This window comes from Pelophylax lessonae (genome assembly GCF_965119305.1).
Source record: "Pelophylax lessonae genome assembly, chromosome: 4".
Lineage (NCBI taxonomy): Eukaryota > Metazoa > Chordata > Amphibia > Anura > Ranidae > Pelophylax > Pelophylax lessonae.
Window position 1 is genome coordinate 607,325,673 of NC_138771.1, and position 19,638 is coordinate 607,345,310.

Below are 19,638 nucleotides of genomic sequence, written 5' to 3' on the forward strand. Positions count from 1 at the left end.
CTCAAATGGAAGGTGGTGTCTAACATCCACCAGCTCTGTGATGTCATCGTGCAGGAGTGGAACCTGTAAAGCTCTGGTGAACTCCATGCCCAAGAGGGTTAGGGCAGTGCTGGATAATAAGGGTGGCCACACAAAATATTGACACTGTGGGCTCAATTTGGACATTTTAACTTAGGGGTGTACTCACTTTTGTTGCCAGCAGTTTAGACATTAATGGCTGTGTGTTGAGTAAATTTGAGGGAACAACAAATTTACACTGTTATACAAGCTGTACACTCACTACTTTACATTGTAGCAAAGTGTCATTTCTTCAGTGTTGTCACATGAAAAGATATAATAAAATATTTACAAAAATGTGAGGGGTGTACTTACTTTTGCGGGATACTGTATGTGAACCGAGCCTTGAAATTGAAGCCACTGCAATGCAGTTTGGGGATAATGCTAGAGCCAGTCCAACCCCTATAACTATGGTAGTCATGCCACATTTTTTTTTTTAACAAAGCCTAATAAATGTTGGATTGCCTTTTCTTACCTTCATCATTAACACAATCGTATTTAGGGCAATCAGTGCCATAATTGTGTACTCAAAAGGTGGCGATACAACAAACTGCCACATTCGATACTGAAAACTTTGCTTGTTTTGCGGCATATGGCGAGTCAGGGGCTTGGCACTTATAGCAAAATCGATGCAGGCTCTCTGTAACATGGGAAGAGAACAAACAGGGAAAATAAATTATTCAATGGAACACAGAAAAACATTAAAGAAATAGAATATGAAGTGTTTGCATTTGGCCATTTATAATACCCCAGTGAAATTTTAGAACCACCTTATCCACCCTTAACCAACTCCCTATTACCATATACTAAAAAAGTGGGGAGGGGGACATTCATTTCTGGAGTGCTGTTTATAAATCAATTAATTCATCAATTATTGAGACTTACGCCAACTGGGATTTTATTTATACACATAAATTCATAAACTAAAATAAAACCATATTATGGTTTTTTTTTATTAAAGTCAAAATTGTTTGTCTCAACAATTTGTGAAAGAAAAGGCTTTCACAATATATCAGATAAAAACAACAACACAACAATGTTTCAAGGAGCTCTGACAATATGTGTTCTAATATGAGACAATAATAGCTCTCCTTTGTCAATGCGTTTCATGGACGAGGCCGCTTCTTCAGGATCTTGGAATACAATCTATCTAGCTTAACCATTAAACAAGTACATTTTCTAAAATACAAACAAACCAAATCATCAAAAATACAAAATCACTAAAATGTTATTAAACTAAACCCAAAATAACAAAGTCTAATAATATAAATCCAATAATCAATACAAAAAAAAATCAAAATCAATATAGAAAACTGTCCATGACATTTCCTTTACTGATTTCGATTTTTGATTATTGGTTTTAATATACAACTTTGTTATTGTAGGTGTAGTTTAAATATATTTTGTTATTTTGTATTTTTTGATGATTCGCTTTTTTTGTCTCATATTGTGTCATATCACAATGTCTTGAAGCATTTTTGCCATGCTGTTTGTATCTGATATACTGTGAATATCTTTTCCTTCACACATTTTATGAGATAAGCATATATATAATACAGTTTTAACTGAGTTTATGAATCTGTGTGTATAAATGAGATCCTGGCTAAAAGTTCCATATTATTAATCTGTGGTGCTGTTGGATATATTCTCTGGGATGATGCCCCCCCTGGATACCATCAATATACTACTATATATGGTAATTCCTCCACCTAAACATATTGTATGGCAATATAACTGATTTTAAACAGCACTGCGGATGTAGGGTGGGGCAATGAATGCCAATAAGCACAGCAAGGGGACACATTGGGGGCATATGGGTCTCAAAGGGGCACACTGACCATGAATATATGTCACTGAGCACTAAACACTGAAAACCAATATTAAAGGGGGCAGACAACACTGACCACTGTAATATCATCCGTTATTTTGTAAAGTGCTGTGCAAATTGTGGGCTCTTTATAATCATCTTAATAAGTCCTACATAATATTAAAAGAGTAAAACAGCTCCCTTATATGTATTTAATGTATTTCATCTGTATATTCAATTTTTTGCCTGAGGCCATTTTTTGAGTTATAGCGTGAAGAATGATTATTTATATAAATTTGTTTAGGGATAATTTTATTCTAAATGATTTTTTAATCTTTTTATTTTCCTTTTTTTTATGAAATTGTTATCTTACAAATAAACAGTAAGTGCCGGTTCACATATGTGCGGCTGCGGCGATCGCATATAATATCGGAGCGAACTGCTCTTTCCTTTTAATGGGATCGGGTGTGCAGTGCGAATTCAGCCATACACTTTGTATGGCTAAATTCGCACTGCACCCGCAGTAAAGTCGCACATGACCCTGTTTTTGAACCGCATCAGGATCGGATCGCACAGTGGTTCACACTTGTGCGATCCGATCCTGTGCGAACTGTAAGATCGCACTACGAAACGTGATCAAACTGGGGGTGTCGTTAAGATTACATTGACACCCCCAGCGTATCGCATATGGCAGTGTGAACTGCCAAGGGTGCGTTTACGATGCGGGAACAGGTTGCGAATTCGCAGCCTTCCCGCATCGCATAAGTGTGAACCGAGCCTAATACACAGCAGAAGTTGTTTTCTTTCAGACTGTATCTCTCTGGCCCCATATAGGGGAAGGGGTGGAGCCACTTCTCATGATTCATTTAAGTGGGTGTGTAATCAGTGCTGAAGCTATTGTTTATTTTGTTTATTTGTTTTTTTAAGCAAAGCATCTAAGGCCCCGTTCACATAGGGGCGACGCTACTTCGCACCGTGACCTACGAGGTCGCGGTGCGAGCAGCGCGCCGCGACCTCGGAGCGGCCGCCACGGACTTCATAACATTGAAGTCTATGGCGGTCGCCTCCTGGTCGCCCCAAAGAAGCTCCGGACCCTTTTTCTAAGTTGGAGTGACTTGTGTCGCTCCTATTAGAACGGGTCTGCAGCTTCCCTATGGGAGGCGACCTACGGCGACTTAGTGTGAACGGGGACTAAGACAAGTTATACATGTAAAAACTAGTTTGTCTCCCTGCACATAATGTATAAAGAAATACATGTAAAAACCCTATAATTTTCCTTTAACCACTTGCCGACCAGCCGCCGCAGATATTCGCAGGTTCCAACGAATCGTCATACCCTTACGGCGCTTCTTCAGCGATCGTCAGGGCGCGCGCGCCGCTGGAGGCATGCACCTATTTACCAGCAGGGAAGCTGATCTCCAGGGCCGGAGGCCGCAATTGCCGCCGGCCATCCACGTTCACTCCCCGAGGAGACAGAACGGCGGTCTGCTTTTGTATACACAGCAGGCCATTGTTCTATCAGCAATCAACACAGGGCTCCTGTGTTCCTCCTATTTAGGAGCACAGGTCCCTGTGTTGATTCTATAAGTCCATCCCTCTCACGGTTAGAAAACACCCCCTAATCATACATTTAACCCTTTGATCGCCCCTGGTGTTAACCCCTTCCCTGCCAGTGTCATTAGTACAGTAACAGTGCATATTTTTAGCATTGATTACTGTAGTAATGTCACTGGTCTCCCCAAAAGTGTCAAAAATATCAGTTAGGGGTCCGATCTGTCTGCTGCAAATCGCTGATCGCTGCCATTACTAGTAAAAAAACTAAATGAAAAAAATGACATAAATCTTTCCCCTATTTTGTAGACGCGATAACTTCTGCGCAAACCAATCAAAATACGCTTATTGGGATTTTTTTTTTACCAAAAATATGAAGCAGAATACAAATTGGCCTAAAATTATGAAAAAATTTAGATTTTTACATTTTTTGGGGGTGAATGTTATATAGCAGAAAGTGAAAAATATTGTTTGTTTTGTTTTTTTTTCAGAATTGTCGTTTTTTTTTTTTTGTTTATAGCGCAAAAAATAAAAATCCCAGAGGTGATCAAATACCACTAAAAGAAAGCTCTATTTGTGGGGAAAAAAAGTAAATTTCTTTTATTTGGGTACAGCATCGCACGACCGCGCAATGGTCAAGTAAAGTAACGTAGTGCTGAATCGCAAAAAATGGCCTGGTCATTAAGGGGGAAAATGTTCTGGTCCAGAAGGGGTTAAGGTGTTTACATTACCTCATTTTTCTCCAGGCTGTACTCCTCCATCATTTTGTCACCCTGTTCCTGGAAAGTGATGATGATCAAGGCTACAAAAATGTTGACAAAGAAAAAAGGAAAGACTACAAAGTAAACTACATAAAAGATGGACATCTCCATGCGGAATCCTGGCCTGGGTCCTTGATCTTCATAGGTGGCATCCACAGAGTGTCTGAGTACACTGCAAGAGGAAAGAGAAGAGCAAGTGTGTGAGGCGCTACCAGTACACAGAGGCATGAGTTCATTTCTGTTTTAGGTATTAAGGTGAGACGGAGGTAAATTGCAGCCAAGGAACAATTTAATTGTTCATCATATGAGTAGCCTTAAACATGATAGGTTACTGTGGGTAGTTACACAGCTCTTTGCATAATCTTCTAAATAAAGCTGGCCAAAAACGAATTAGACCTTCACTGAATGGATATATATATATATATATATATATATATATATATATATATATATATATATATCCATTTAGTCATATCCATTTCTTGGCCAGCTCTGTGTACAATACACTTGAGAGTCTTTTCCATATAAATGTATTGGCATTTTTTTTCAATGTAAGTTGCCAGGTCTTTCTTTGTCCTTTCTCTCAATTGCTTGCACTTAGGACTGGCATGGAGAATATGACAGACAGGAGACAATGAACCTATCAGCATGTCTTTGGAGTGTGGGAGGAAACTGGTTTACCCCCACGCAAACAAAGGAAGAATAAGTAAACTTCATGAAGATAGTGTCCTGACCAAGATTTGAAGCAAGGACCACATTACTACAGGGCATAAGTGCTAACCACTAAGATACTGTGCTGCCCTGATCTTTCTTAATTTATATCTATAAATCTCTGATCAGGCAGGCCCTCTCCCTCTGCATTGTTTTTTGTATCTATAAAGCTCTGATCATGCAGGCCCTCTCCTACTACATCATTTTTGTATCTATAAATATCTGTTCAGGCAAGCCCTTTCCACTGCATAGTTTTTGTAAAATTTTGCTAATCCAACAGGTGAAATAAAAGAAAATGTGTAACTTCTGTGCACCCGGCTTAAACCCTCCAAGTCTGCAATTGATTCTGGAGGGACATTGTTGGGGATCTTACTAATGCAGTAATTTTTGTCTCCGCTCGATAATCATTTTTACTTGGCGCATTTGGTGGCAATGAGACAAAAAGACAAGAAAAAAATGTATTGTAGTGGGAAATTGTACTGTATTTTACATAAAACTTACACTAAGAAATAATACTTTCATTAGGAGACAGTAAGACACAACCACTGTATTTCCATGCTATACAATGGTGATATTTTAACAGTGTGAAGAATGTTCCTGTTAGTCATCTCCTGTACATATTACTATGTTGCCACACTAAGGGAATTTATTAAGATAAGCACCTGATGAATCGAGAACCTATACAAAGCAATCAACAGCTGTGATATATTTATTAAACTCAGGGCAGGTATAACACAATTAACCAAATTATGCAATAATCAAAAATGTTATATCTATTTTTTTTATTACAGTTAGTGTAAGTGCCTAAATTTGTCTTCATATTAGCTTCCCATATTCCTTTGCACAGCAGACATAAGTCTGGGAAGTAGATCTGTAATTCTATCAGGCTCTATTGCTTTGGAAAGTACTGGCAGTCTAACACTAGGTAGAGAAATCCTGGCCGCCACACACCTCACCTGGCCCAAGTGGTTAAAAGGTAAAAGCAGCCTCAGCTCGATTCATCCAAACCACGACCCCAACATGTTTCACACCACCCCGCTCCATGATTAAGCCCTGGTGTGGGGAGAAACATGTTGGGTGTCGTGGTCTGGATGAATCAAGTTGAGGCTGCTTTTACCTGGTAACCACTTGGGCCGGGTGAGGTGTGCGGCGGCCGGGCTACCTATTCCTATTTCTGTAGTATGATTTGGGTCTGGACGGACCTTTCCTCAGCCTGCATCCTCACTTGTCAGTGGCATCTAACTCATCGGGCCTTGACAATCTGAGTGGGGACCCATTAAGCATTTATCATGGGCCACAGCCTAACACTAGGTGCTTCCTCACAGAAGGAGAGTGCAGATCTCTTCAGTGCAGTGGGGCTCTTTTGCTGCCACTTAGCTGGCAGGGAGCAGGTTGATAAATGACTATTATAATTTAACTACTATGGAGAAAACTGAGATCACCAACTTGGCTATACAGTATGGCAGGTTTGTCTGCATTACAAGATTGACTGTACTTGAAGTGTAAGTAAACTCAAAGTTATATAAGATATGGTTGCTTCCTTTGTGTTAAAACTACTTTTGAAGCACTATCCCGATCTGAACTAGTAGCTGACTTGCAGATGCACAACACACATGTATGCTCAGCCATTTCATTGTCCTTAATCAAAGCATTAGGGACAGTGTAGTCACATGCTGCATACCTAGGTTCCCACCACAAAAGGCTACGCACAACCAACCAGTAGGCAGGATTCAAGCCACAGCCATTGGCTGAAAGATGAATGATTTCAACCATGTATTTAGCTGTTCCCCTTGCATTCTGTTTCTTGATTTATGGCTCCTTCACCACAGTGTTTACTATGCAAATGTAATCTGCATGCGGTTGGCTTTAAAAATGGAGTGTTTCAGTGGATTTGCTGCAGCTAATGAAGGAGAAAAAAAAACCTACAAATGGAAACTGTTTTTCTCATTCTTTCATTGGCGGACAAAGCTCCTGGTATTCATAATTTTTGGGTTTTACTGCCCCCTACAGGAGAAGGACACTAGGCAGAAAAAAATTCTGGCTACACCCAGAGGGTGTACTCCCTCTCTCTGCTATAGCCACCCAGTTTTTTTTCTGCCTAGTCAGGAGTAAGGACCTAGTTCCTTGCTGGGATCTTTGGTCCTGGCAAAATTTTTTATATAAGACATTTTTTCCTCCTGGATTTCTCCTATAAGAGTTACAACTGCTGGACTGGGCGACAGGCTGGATAACTAGATCCAGTGGTCACCCCAGTCTGGCTAGCGAGCGGGTGCAGATATCAGCTCCGCGCTAGGTCTGCTGCGATATAGCCCCACTGGACGGGGGCTGGCCTGCGAGTTAAATGCCTTGCGAGATTGCATATGACAGAGTCTCGGCCTGGGTCGCAGCGTTCCTCCTGGACGACAGCCCCCCATTTCGATGGAGAGGGGTTCTGTCTTGAGCTATGCCTACCTGGTTCCTGGTATGGTGAGTAGCTATTTTCTCTATCCCCCTGCAGGGTTTTGGGGTGGACGTGAGCTCCTCCTTGGGACGGTCGGACCCCCGGGTTTCCCTCCTTCCCGCAGGCACCCCCCTTACTGAGTCCCTCATCCTGCCTCCCTATCCCACATACGCTGGGGCTGTTTTGGTTGTCTGGCTACTTTCCAGGGGTGGGGACAGGGCACTGACTGGTGATGGGCACGTGGGGGGTGCGCTGCCAGCAACTGGACGATCAACTGTGCAGGGGGGGGTTGTACCCGGCGGGGGCTCCTGTCAGGGCCTGCCTGGATCTGTCTTTGAGGTCCGGACTCCCAATCCTGGGTCCCTGTATGCCTCATGGTGCCGCACAGGGCCGCCATTTTGTGGTAGCCTGTGTGTTCTATACACCGTGGCCATGTCTGTTTAGTCCGGCGGCTATTTTGGACATTTTACCTTAGGGGTGTACTCACTTTTGTTGCCAGCGGTTTAGGCATTAATGGCTGTGTGTTGAGTTATTTTGAGGGGGCAGCAAATGTACACTGTTATACAAGGTATAGACTCACTACTTTACATTGTAGCAAAGTGTCATTTCTTCAGTGTTGTCACATGAAAAGATATAATAATATATTTACAAAAATGTGAGGGGTGTACTTACTTTTGTGAGATACTGCATGTACACTCTGGCTGGTTCGGCAGTGAGGCCAGTATTCACCATTGCCCTAGTGTCGCAAACTCTGACTGAGTGGGCTAAGCTCTTACGTCGTGACCTGGAGGGGGAACAGCTCCCTTCTGTCTATGCTGAGTTGGCGGACCAGCTGGTCCAGGGCCTGCAGTTTATCTGTGATGCCTCTTTGGATGTGGCTCCCCTGATGGCTCGCCTCTCCGTTTTGGCAGTGGTCCTTTGGCGTGTCTTTTGGCTCAAGTGCTGGTCTGTGGATCAGACTTCAAAAAAGGCTTAGACTGGTCTTCCTTTCCAAGGAGATCGCCTCTTTGGAGCTACCCTGGATATCATCATTAAAGGTCTCACAGGGGGGGAATAGTACTTTTCTTCCACAGGCTACTAAGGGCAAGGAACCTCATCGTAGATGTGGACCCTCCTTCTCGACTCATACAAAGTTTTTTTTTCCTTTAGGGTTGACTGACAAGGGCTCAAAACCTTTCATGGCCTCTTCAGGAGATCTAAATGAACCTGGTCTGGCAAGCCAAGATCGGGCTTCTCCAGACCCGTGGACAAGGCTCCTTCAGCATGAAGGTGCGCCTTCATCCATATCGGGGGGGGATGTCTTTGCTGCTTTCCAGACCCGTGGACTTCCCTAGTGCAAGACAAGTAAGTCCACTAAGTCATTCAGTCCAGCTACAAGATCGAGTTTCACTCTTGTCCCCCGGCAAGGTTTTCCCTTCAAACTTGTACCTGTCCTGAGACAGCTTACAGGGCCTGTTTGGGGCGTTACAAGACCTGTTCCTTCAAGGGGTTATTGTCCCGGTTCCAACTTCGGAACGTTTTCAGGGTTTTTATTCAAACCTGTTCATAATCCTCAGGAAGGAGGGCAAAGTGTGTCCAATTCTGGACCTCAGGGCGCTAAACAGCTTTGTGCAGGTCCAGAAGTTCAGAATAGAGTCCATTCGAACATTGGTGGCATCCCTGCGTCAGGGGGATTTCCCCGCCTCTATCAATATCAAGGATGCCTACCTTCACATTCCAATATGGGCCAGTCACCAGCATTTTCTCTGCTTTGCTTTGGGAGAGGAGCATTATCAGTTTGCGATGTTACCCTTTGGTCTCGCCTCTGCTCCTCGGGTCTTCACAAAAGTGTTAGCCCCGTTCTAGCCTTGCTACGCCAATGGGGGATCATGGTACTGGGCTACTTGGATGATCTCCTTCTGCTAGCGAAGTTTCCCTCTGCACTGGTGGACAACTTGGAGATCACATAACAAACTCTGCTGGAGTTCGGCTGGATTCTGAACCTTCAGAAATCTTCTCTTGTTCCGTCCATGAAGCTGGACTATCTGGGCCTGACTCTGGGCTTGGCCTTAGCCAGAGTGCTCCTTCCTCTGGACAAACTCCAAAATCTGCAGGCTGCAATTGGCCTCCTGCTGTCCAACAGTCATGTGGGTGCCGGACCTGATGGTGTCTACCTTTGTGGCGGTTCCGTTTGCACAGTTCTATATGAGGTCTCTGCGAAGAGAGATTATGACCAAATGGGATAAGACTCCCCAGTCTCTGGAAAATCAGATCCGGCTGAGTAAGGGAACGAAGGAGTCCTTGATATGGTGGCTTAGTTCTTCCGGCGTTTCAGCTAGGAAAATCCTTCTTCTTCTTGTATTGGACAGTAGTCACCACGGATGCCAGCCTGTCTGTCTGGGGAGTCGTCCTCAGCAAGCATTCTGCTTAGGGGATCTGTACGCTGGAAGAATCAATCCGTACCGATCAGTGTCTTGGAACTCAGAGAGATCAGACTGTGTCTGGATCATTGGACAGATCGTGTTTAGGTTTGTCCAGTGTGCATTCATTTGGACAGTGCCACGGCTTATGTCAATCATCAAGGGAGCAGAAGAAGTGTCCTGGCGGTTCTGAAGTAGCCAGCATTCTAAGGTGAGCAGAACAGTTTGTTCCATCCCTCTCCGCCGTACACATTGCTGGCTTGGAAAATTGGCAGGTGAATTATCTCAGTTGGCAGGTATTGGACCACGGGGAGTGGTTCCTTCATCCAGAGGTGTTTCATCAGCTATGTCTCCGGTGGGGCACCCCCGAGGTGGATCTGTTGGCATCTCAGCTCAACAGAAAGGTGCAGAGGTTTGTGGCTCAGACAACGGATTCTCTGGCGGACGCCACAGACATGCTGGTGGCTCCGTCGGGTCAGTATTAGCTGATTTATGCCTTCCCTCCTCTGAAGGTTCTGCTCAGAATTCTAGGCAGGATCGAGGCAGTAGGGATTCCGGTCATCTTAGTGGCTCTGGACTGGCCTTGCTGGGCTTGGTATGCTGATCTGATGCGGCTGGTCGCCGACGTTTCTTGGAAGCTTCCTCTCAGGGAGGATCTTCGGTCCCAAGGGCCGATCTTCCATCCTGTTTTACAGTCGGTGGCTTCGACGACATGGCTGTTGAATGCCAGGTGCTGAAGGATAGGGGTTTATCTGAGTTGGTAATTCCTACCCTGTTGAAGCCTAGGAAATCTACTTCTAGGAAGATCTACCATCATACGTGGAAGACATACATCGCGTGGTGTGAGTCGCTAGGAGTTCCTCCTCGCTCCTTCTTGATGGCTCGGATCTTAACCTTTCTTCAACGGGGGTTCGAACAGAAATTAGCATCAAAGGCCAGGTGTCGGCTTTGGCGGCCTTCTTCCAACGATCTTTGGCCACACACTCCCTGGGTGTCCGACATTTGGTTCCTCCATTTCTGCCTTGGATCTTAATTTGGTGCTTTCAGCTCTGCAGAAGCCTCGTTTCGAAAATATTCGGGAGATTCCCCTACTTTCATTGTGCCAGAAGGTGGCCTTTTTAGTAGTTATCACTTCTGCGCACAGGGTGTTGGAACTGGCGGCGTTATCCTGTTGTTTACCTTACCTGGTGATTCACAGGGATAAGATGGTTCTTTGCCCCTGTCTGTCTTTCCTTCCAAAGGTTATCTCTGACTTTCATTTGAATGAAGACATTGTGTTGCCTTCTCTGTCCCAGGCCTAAACATCCGAAGGAAATTGCCTTGCATGCCTTGGATGTGATCCGGTCAATTAGGGTGTACCCGGCAGCTACAGAGTTTTTCAGGAAGTCAGACTCTCCATTTGTGCTCATGGATGGACCTCGAAAAGGTTTGTTCGCTTCCTCTGCGGCCATTTCCAGAAGGATCAGACAGATGGTGGTTCACGCCTATTCCATCAGGAGTCAGGTTCCTCCTTTCCCTGTCAAGACGCACTCTACTAGGGTGCTTAGTGCCTCCTGGGCCTTCCGTCATCAGGCGTCATTGACGCATGTTGGCAAGGCGGCCACCTGGTCGTTGGTGCAAACTTTTACAAAGTTTTATAAAGTGATGTTGCCATCTGTGAAAGCTTCCTTTGGCCGCAAGGTTTTGCAGGCTGCTGTTTAAGAGGACCTTCTCCTCTTTGAAGGTGTATTGTGTTTTTCAGGTGGGCTCCGGTTATTTGATTGAGCCCCTGTTGCCTGGTTGGCTACTGTTTAACCTTGGGGAATTTTTTGGTTGTTCCCACCCCTCATGTTTAACACTGCTGAGGGACGTCCCAATGGTTATGAATACCAGGAGCTGTGTCCTTCAATGAACGAAAGAGAAAATTAGATTTTTGACTTACCATAAAATCAATTTCTCTGATGTTCATTGATGGACACAGCACCCACCCCTCTGAAATTTTTATTCTCCTGACACTGCTTGTTAAAAAACTGAGTGGCTATAGCAGAGAGAGGGAGTATACCCCCTGGGACTGCCCATGGGTGTAGCCAGAATTTTTTTCTGCCTAGTGTCCTACTCCTGTAGGGAGCAGTATAAGCCAGTGGTTATGAATACCAGGAGCTGTGTCTGTCAATGAACATCAGAGAAACGGATTTTATGGTAAGTCAAAAATCCCATTTTTACTGTCTGTTTTGCAGTTTTATTAATACATTACTTTCTCTGCACCATATACAGTTGAAGAAAAGGAAGACAGGAGTTCTTACTCTGGCCATCCCTCTCCTGTAGACACAGTGAAAAGGGTGAGCAGCGCCCACAACACATTGTCATAGTGGAATGCCCACTTCTTCCACTCCCGCTTTTGTGCCTTTACTTCATTCTTCTCATACACCAGGTATTCTCCCCTAGAGAGAAACATACAGACAATTACACATGAGAGACAGAGAGATTTACATTAGCATTATACTGTTTAAAGATAAAAGGCAGCTGTTAGGGCTCATTTACACCACATCCTTGGGTTCCGTATGCATGCTTACATACATTTGTAATGCATTTTCTGCATGTTTCTAGTGCATTTTTGTTGTGTATGCAGTGTGTTTTTTTAGGCATTGTTAATATTTTTTTTTTACTATGTTGTATTTACTTGTGTTTGCGGTGTGTTCATGTGTGTTTATTTGCGTGAAAGTACAGCAAACTGTACTTTTTTTAAATGCATATGAATGCAATGCAATGCTGTAAACTAGGCTCACTGAAATTCGTTCATTTTCTTGCATATGTGTTCATAAAAACATGCTCAACTGCATGTCGTAAAAGGGAACCCTTAGATCAGTCTTTTTTGGAAACTGATCATTATCATTATCTCATACGACCCAATCAGCAGGGGTCTTCAAAATAAAATGGTCACTTTATAAATGGCAAATAATAACTTTATAACTTGCAAAATATGCCTAATTGTAGATTTGGTTTTGGCGCATCAGTAAGATATATCTTACACATGCTTCCAGGGCTTAATACACATCACACATGAAGAGGATCAGAGTCAGACCAAGGAAACCCACACAGAATCTCAAAACCCAAATATATAGTACAGCAAAATGGTTCCTCACCTGCAGTCTCTCTGAAATTCCTTTGATTCATCTGTGCAGTAAAAAAACTTGCCCTTGAAAAGCTGGACAGCAACCACAGCGAAGATGAACATAAAAAGCATGTAAACTATAAGGATGTTGAGGACGTTCTTGAGAGAGTTTACCACACAGTCAAACACAGCCTGAAAGAAAAGACACTGCCATGTTATAGAAGGTTGCAACCATAATGAAGTGTAAATTACATAATGTTATCAGATACCTAACATCATTTTCCTTTCCTGGCCTATCCTCACATCAGCACACAAAGGTTAACTCCTCCTCTGGAACCCACAGGACCACCTCTTCCTATCTCAATAAAAGACAGCCCCTCCCCAACTGAAGTGTTCGATAACCTAGCCTGCGACAGGCTACTAGGGAGGGAATCCTTTGCTAACATGAGGATAGGCCAGGAAAAGAAAATTACACTAAGTATTTGCTAACAACAATTTTCTGTATTTCTGGCCCACCTCACGTCAGCACACAATGGGATATAACTAGCAGAAAAAATGGGCAGGAAGGGACACCGACAGTCGAAAAAAGCTGCTAAAGATAAAAAAAAATGTATGTCTCTTGTCCCAAACTTTGCAGAACTTGCTGACCGCATGTCTAGCTTGTAAAGTTGAATGAACACTGCACAAGAACTTCAGCTAGACATCTTCCATATATCTTCCATTGAAATCTTGGCATAACTGCCCCAAAAGCTGCCACCCCTCTGGTCGAATGAGCTTGCACCTCTTCCAGAGCAGAAAGGCCTACTTTCTGCATGCCAATCTAATCACCCTGGTAATCCAATAGAAGATGACTCTTGAGGACCTGATGGCAAAATGAAAAAATTGTCCACTTATCTCACGTCCTTTGACCCTTGCAAGTACACTGTTAGCAACTTGGGGGGGGGGGGGTGTGGCTTGAAACAAGATGGAGTAGGATGCATGTGAGGAAAGCTCCCTTTTCACCACATCCTTCCTCCGGTATCCTGGCAGTAATCCTGCACTCAACTTACCAAATTTTGGTTTCAGAGGACCCTCACACCCTGCCCATCATGTCTCCCCCACGAAAAGCATCCGAAGCCAGTTCCAAATTGGAGAAATTTTGGCTCAAGAAGTGGGATGCCCCAGGGGAAGATGGTGCTGCCTCCAATTCTGATACAGAACCCCCTCGTGGCAGAGATAGCTAAAGTCCTGGATGCAATCTCTACATATCAAGCACCCCTTACAACTAAAATCAAGGAAGTTAAATTTGATATTACTTTTCTGAGCCAGGACTTTCATAAGCTAAGGGACTGGCTCACTGAGGCTGAGACTCACATAGGCAGAGCGGAAGACATGCTGCACCCACTACAACACTTTTCAGAGCACATGCAGCGTGAGGATCCAACAGCTTATCCAGAAGCAAGATGATATGAAGAGCCATCTCCGATGCTGCAATCTTCGCTTTGTGGGCCTCCCGGAGGGTGCTGAGGGCACTGACCAAGCCTGCTTTCTCGAGAACCTCTTTACACCTACAGCAGAGACGCGTTTTCCACCACATTTGTTGCAGAACAGGTCCATCATTTGCCTGCTCATCCACTGCCCCAAGGAGCACCACCATACACCTTCATAGCCAAGATGCCCAACTATAGGGACTGGGATGCAGTTCTTCGCCTGACCAGGGAAAAAGGCAAAATTCCTTTGCAGAATGCCAAGGTGGCAGCTTTTTCCTACTTCTCTGCAGAGGTTCAGCATCTGTGGTCCCGGTTCGATGATGTCAAACCTCGCCTCTGTGTTCACCACCTCAAGCACGCCATGATGTAACCCGCCAAGCTCCGGGTGGAGGCGGAGGGACATGTCTACTTCTTTAAAGATCCTGAATTGACCTCCACTTGGCTGGATCACTGGTCAGTGGAGGGTGCAGCCCTGGCCTGATTCTCTCCTGGACAGCTTAAGTTGGTAAATACCCTCACATCCTGCCACTCTTTTCCACCAGTTGCTTACTGCACACTATAGCAAGTGCCCCCTTCCCCTCTCTTGCCTTCCCCTTTTACTTTCCCTTGGATCCTAAGGCTCTCGGGTCCCCTCTGTTTGCTGACTCCTTATAGACTCTGCTTCACCTTCTACTCAGAGAGACGATCATCTCCTGTGTACATTGCCCTTGCTTCTACTTTGTAAATGAAACCCTTATGCTCAATACTTGCTTCAGCTCTAGACATTTGTCCCTGGGTCCTCCCTCAGCAAGGCCCATTTGGCATTAGAATCCTGTTTGGTTGAAGACCCAGGGGAGATAACCCTGGAATGGCAACACTTCTTCTAAACTAACACTGCTACTGCCTCCCCAGGGGTAGTATGGAAAGTGTTTGAAATTCATGCCTGAACACTGTTCACCTTTCAGATCTCTCACCTGAAGTCCTAATCCAAACTAGCTTTTAAAAATGCCACTGCCCAGCTTAGTTCATTGGAGGAATCTTTTGCTAGAGACCCTTCCCCCAACCCTGGCCACTGCCCTAAAGATGTAGACCCGTTATCGTGGACCAACTGGCTAAGCAACAGCTTTTGTTTTGTAAACTGTTAGCAACTTCACCATGTGTAAGGAACTAAAGTCTTCCTGCTGTGTACTCTTATGTGAAAACGCAGTGTGACTGCCTCTCAGTTTTCCGGGAACAGGATACTACTTTAGAGTTGAACTTTGGCAATGAATGTTTTAGTAGTAGTAGTATCTGGTTAAAATACACAAAAGGGGCTGCAATCTCCAACACCCTTCAGTCTAAAGTAATTGCTGTCAGAAGAAGTTGTTTTACTGTGAGGAACTTCAATGGATTATTGGAGCTGAGGGTGCCTGCACCAGTGCTTTCATAACCAAGCCTTTGGGATCATATAGAGATTGCCATTTGCATGAAGTGCATCTGGTCAATGGCTCTTCCACCCATCTGCAGCCTGAGAAAGAGAATAAGGCAGAGATCTGTACTATAATAGAGTTGCATGCCAGACCAACCTCTAGCACTGATTAAAAAAAAATGTTCAGTATAGTGGCTAGAGCTGGTTACACAGGAGAGAAATCTTTTGCGGAGAAAACAAAATAAACTTCCTTCATATCTTCTCTATGTAGCATTCATGGATGATCTTGTGGCCTTCATTAAGGTCTGAACCACCTTGGATGAAAATCCCTGCACCTCTAATCTGGCCGATTCAATAGCCAGGCTATTAAAAGTAGTCTCACTGGATTGGGGTGCTGCCACTGTCCTTGGCATAAAAGATCTTGTTTGACTGGAAACGGGACTGGTGGTGCTAATGACATCTGGGAAAACAGTGAAAACTCCTCGCCAGGTGGAAAAGCACCTTTATGGTATGAACATGTTGTGTTAGAATTTATAGAAGCACCTTCATATTCAAGGGCATCGGAAGAAGACAAAGACCAATGGAAAATACCATAGCACTGTGAACCCATCTTGTATCACTGAGTCTTCGTATGTGTACCTTGTTGCAAATATCAGAAGTTGAACTTTCAGTGAAGTCTCCATGAGAACTCTTACTGGAATGCCCCATAGAGCCAATATTGGTTTGAGGTACTCATTGTTGGAAAATAATCTACCTAACTGATCCATTCATTTTTTTTGCTTGTCTGGCAAGTAGACTGCCATTAACTGTCTGTAAGCGGCTCCCCAGGGAAAAGTTTCTGTTGCAAGATGTAACACGAAAATACTTTTAGTGCCCCCTTGGCGGGCAATGTGGGCTACTACTGTCTTGTTGTCAATCATCAACTTCACTTGGGACCCCTTGGAGAAGATCCTGAAAGGCTTGAAAAGCTACCTTCCATTCCAGATAGTTAGACTGTTGGAGTGTTTGCATTCCACCGGGCTCCAAAGTCTTACACCTGTCTCCTCAGACTGGAGAGAAACTGGCATTTGATGTCAGAATTATTACATCTCCTGGGCTGAGAGGCACGCCCCAAAAGAGGCACACTGGTAATGTACAAAACTCCCAATGAGGTAATCCAAAGATCCCGATGAGGACAATGCAATCCCTTGCTGACATAAATGCTGTCTCCATTACTCTTCGTACGCAAATTTTAATTTAGAAAATTTAGCAGTTTTGAAAAACTACTTGACTTATTTGGGTATCAAATACTATTCCAAGATCCTTCATCAATTGAGAAGTGGTTAACTGCCTTCCCTGTTTGTTCTCATGTGACCAAACTTGAAAAGGACTTTTAGGACAAGGCCGCGTTGCTTCACCAGCTTCAAAGTGCGAGAATCCAAACATTGTCTAAGTAGTGGTAGAGCCTCCCCAAAAAACAAAATACAGCCACCACTGCCCACAAAACTTTCAAAAAGATTCTTGGTGCTGTGCCAATTCTAAAAATGGCAGACACCTGACCTGGAAGTAACATCGGGTCGCCGCCAATCTCAACGGTCTCTGGTACTTCGCACTGATTGGTACATGAAAGTATGCGTCAGCCAGGTCGACCGACACAAACCGGTCTTTCTACTGAACTATCACTATGACTGTCTGCAAGCTCCCCTCCCATCTTGAACCTGTTGGTATGTACCCATTCTATTTCTTCAAAACCAGACAGGCCGGAAGCTTCTGATGCCTTGGGTACTATAAAAAAAATGAGAAGAAAAGCCCTGTTTTTTCCAGCTGCATAGATACTATGGCCTTGTTGCAGCATAATTTTTATATGTAATCTTGCAGGAATTGTACCTTCTTGAGATCCGTTGGCCATAATTGAAATGATTTGGTGGTAGACTTTTGAATCCTCTATTGTACTCCCACCGAACTGTCTTCCGAACCCACCGATCTTTGATGTTTGGTGTCCAAACCCTCCTGAAGGAAGCTATCCTGGCTCCCACCAAAAGAGACTGGTTGGGTGCACCTTTCAAGAGGTCTTAGCAGCCTGCTTTGAATTTGATTCCATGAAAAAAGGAACTCCAAGCTGTCTCCATTGTGATCTGGTGAATTTACAGCCTGGCCTATAAGATTTGGCCTCCTGAACCCTTCTGAAGTTCAGTTGACTTAAGCAAAAATGTGGCTGCTTCCTCCTATTAGACTGTGGCCACAGTCCGGACTTTCCTCCTGTCACTCGCTTAATTATGTAGTCCAGCGTTTTGAAAAATAACCTCCCATTATGGGGGAAATTTACTGAAGGCTTGTGTGGAAGCTTCATTCGCCCTCCAGTGGTGCATACACAATGCTCCAGAACTGGTACTAGGTCGATCGAAGCCTCCACCAAAAGTCAGGTTTAACTCCTCTAGAACCATGACAACTCTTGCCCCCCAAAGAAACAGGTATGCTGTCCCTTTAAGGGACCCATCTGCCTCAATCCACTTACTTCAGAAGCAGCAGGTGGGCCCAGGCAGCCCTTCCAGAGTGGAGACACAGTCGGAATCTGAGACAAAACCAGTCAGACTGTCCAACTTCCAGAAGCACACAGCACAGCAGGGGAGCACCAGCAATGAGTCTTTACCTCATAAGAAAAAACTGGCAAGACTGCAGAGAAAGAGGGAGCGAAGCCAGTTCATCTGCCAACTTCTAAGACTGCCATTACTTGGCCACTGGCAGTCACTCCCTGCCCTCTGTGCCATCATCCACAAATAAAGCCAAGAGGGCAGTGTGGCACACTACCTATGGCAAAAACAAGGGGAGAAGCCGCTCAGGTGCAAGTTCAGCACTCGGTGCAGGTCAGATCCGCGATCCAAGCATGTAGAAACCTAAAAAGAGAGAGACCGCACTCAAAGATGTAAAATGAAAATCAATTGAACTCCTTTATTCTCCATAAATACAGCAGACAGACAGTGCAATACACGGACAGACGTGTCGGGTTGACGCGTTTCACGATAAAAATCGCTGTGGTTATGATTAAGCGATTTTTATCGTGAAACGCGTCAACCCGACACGTCTGTCCGTGTATTGCACTGTCTGTCTGCTGTATTTATGGAGAATAAAGGAGTTCGATTGATTTTCATTTTACATCTTTGAGTGCGGTCTCTCTCTTTCTGGCACACTACCTATACAAGACAGGAAAAATCGCAAGTGAGAGGCAAATGGTGACTTTACAGAGCCTAATAATACCATACCTGTACAATACCAATGCTGTTTAAGCATCATTGCCCACCAGGTGGGGAGAAGCTGTCTTTTATTGAGCTAGGAAGAAGTGATCCTGTGGATTCCAGAGGAAGAGTTAACCCGTTGTGTGCTGATGGAGCCAGAAATACCAGTTGTACTGCATTTGGGTGAATATTTATAAATCAGCTACAGAAGTTTGACATTTCACCAGATTTTTTTGAGGTGGTTTCTTGCCCATTTTCACTGCTGTTCTTTATGAAGGTTTATAATTGATTAAAATGGATGCCCAGAGCCACAGATAGGTGACCGCTACATCCTTTCCCTGTTTGTGCATTTTATTTTAGTTTTACTACACTATTTGTGTTCTCTGGTTCTGTTTTAAGATGTTTGGTGGGATCCTCCAGACTGAGCTCTAAGATAGGTGTGGGGTCCTTTTGGATTGCATGCCATAATTCTACTGATTTCCTCAGGACAGATATCTATTTGTACTACAGTGGCTATAAATTATCCCTGTATATAGGACCAACTGTGGTAATTGGTGACCTTGCAGAACATCTAACCAATGGACTGAAACCAAGTAACGCAAAAGAATAGGGGTCTTCAAACTATGGCCCTCCAGTTCAGGAACTACAATTCCCATCATGCCTAGCCATGTCTGTGAATGTCAGAGTTTTACAATGCCTCATGGGACGTGTAGTTCTGCAACAGCTGGAGGGCCGTAGTTTGAGGATCGATGC

At 44.2% G+C, this 19,638-nt stretch overlaps 1 protein-coding gene across 9 annotated transcripts in view; it reads right to left on the bottom strand.

Moving 5' to 3' along the window:
• CACNA1A (calcium voltage-gated channel subunit alpha1 A) overlaps nt 1-19,638 on the bottom strand; it is a 496,856-nt gene that overhangs the window by 142,476 nt on the left and 334,742 nt on the right. For all 9 annotated transcript variants that reach the window (XM_082255807.1, XM_082255800.1, XM_082255805.1 and 6 more), the window contains exons 26-29: nt 12,849-13,009; nt 12,009-12,146; nt 4,147-4,348; nt 533-697 (exon numbers count right to left, since the gene is read on the bottom strand). In XM_082255807.1, coding sequence (XP_082111933.1) covers nt 533-697; nt 4,147-4,348; nt 12,009-12,146; nt 12,849-13,009 — 666 coding nt within the window. The remainder of the gene's footprint in view (nt 1-532; nt 698-4,146; nt 4,349-12,008; nt 12,147-12,848; nt 13,010-19,638) is intronic.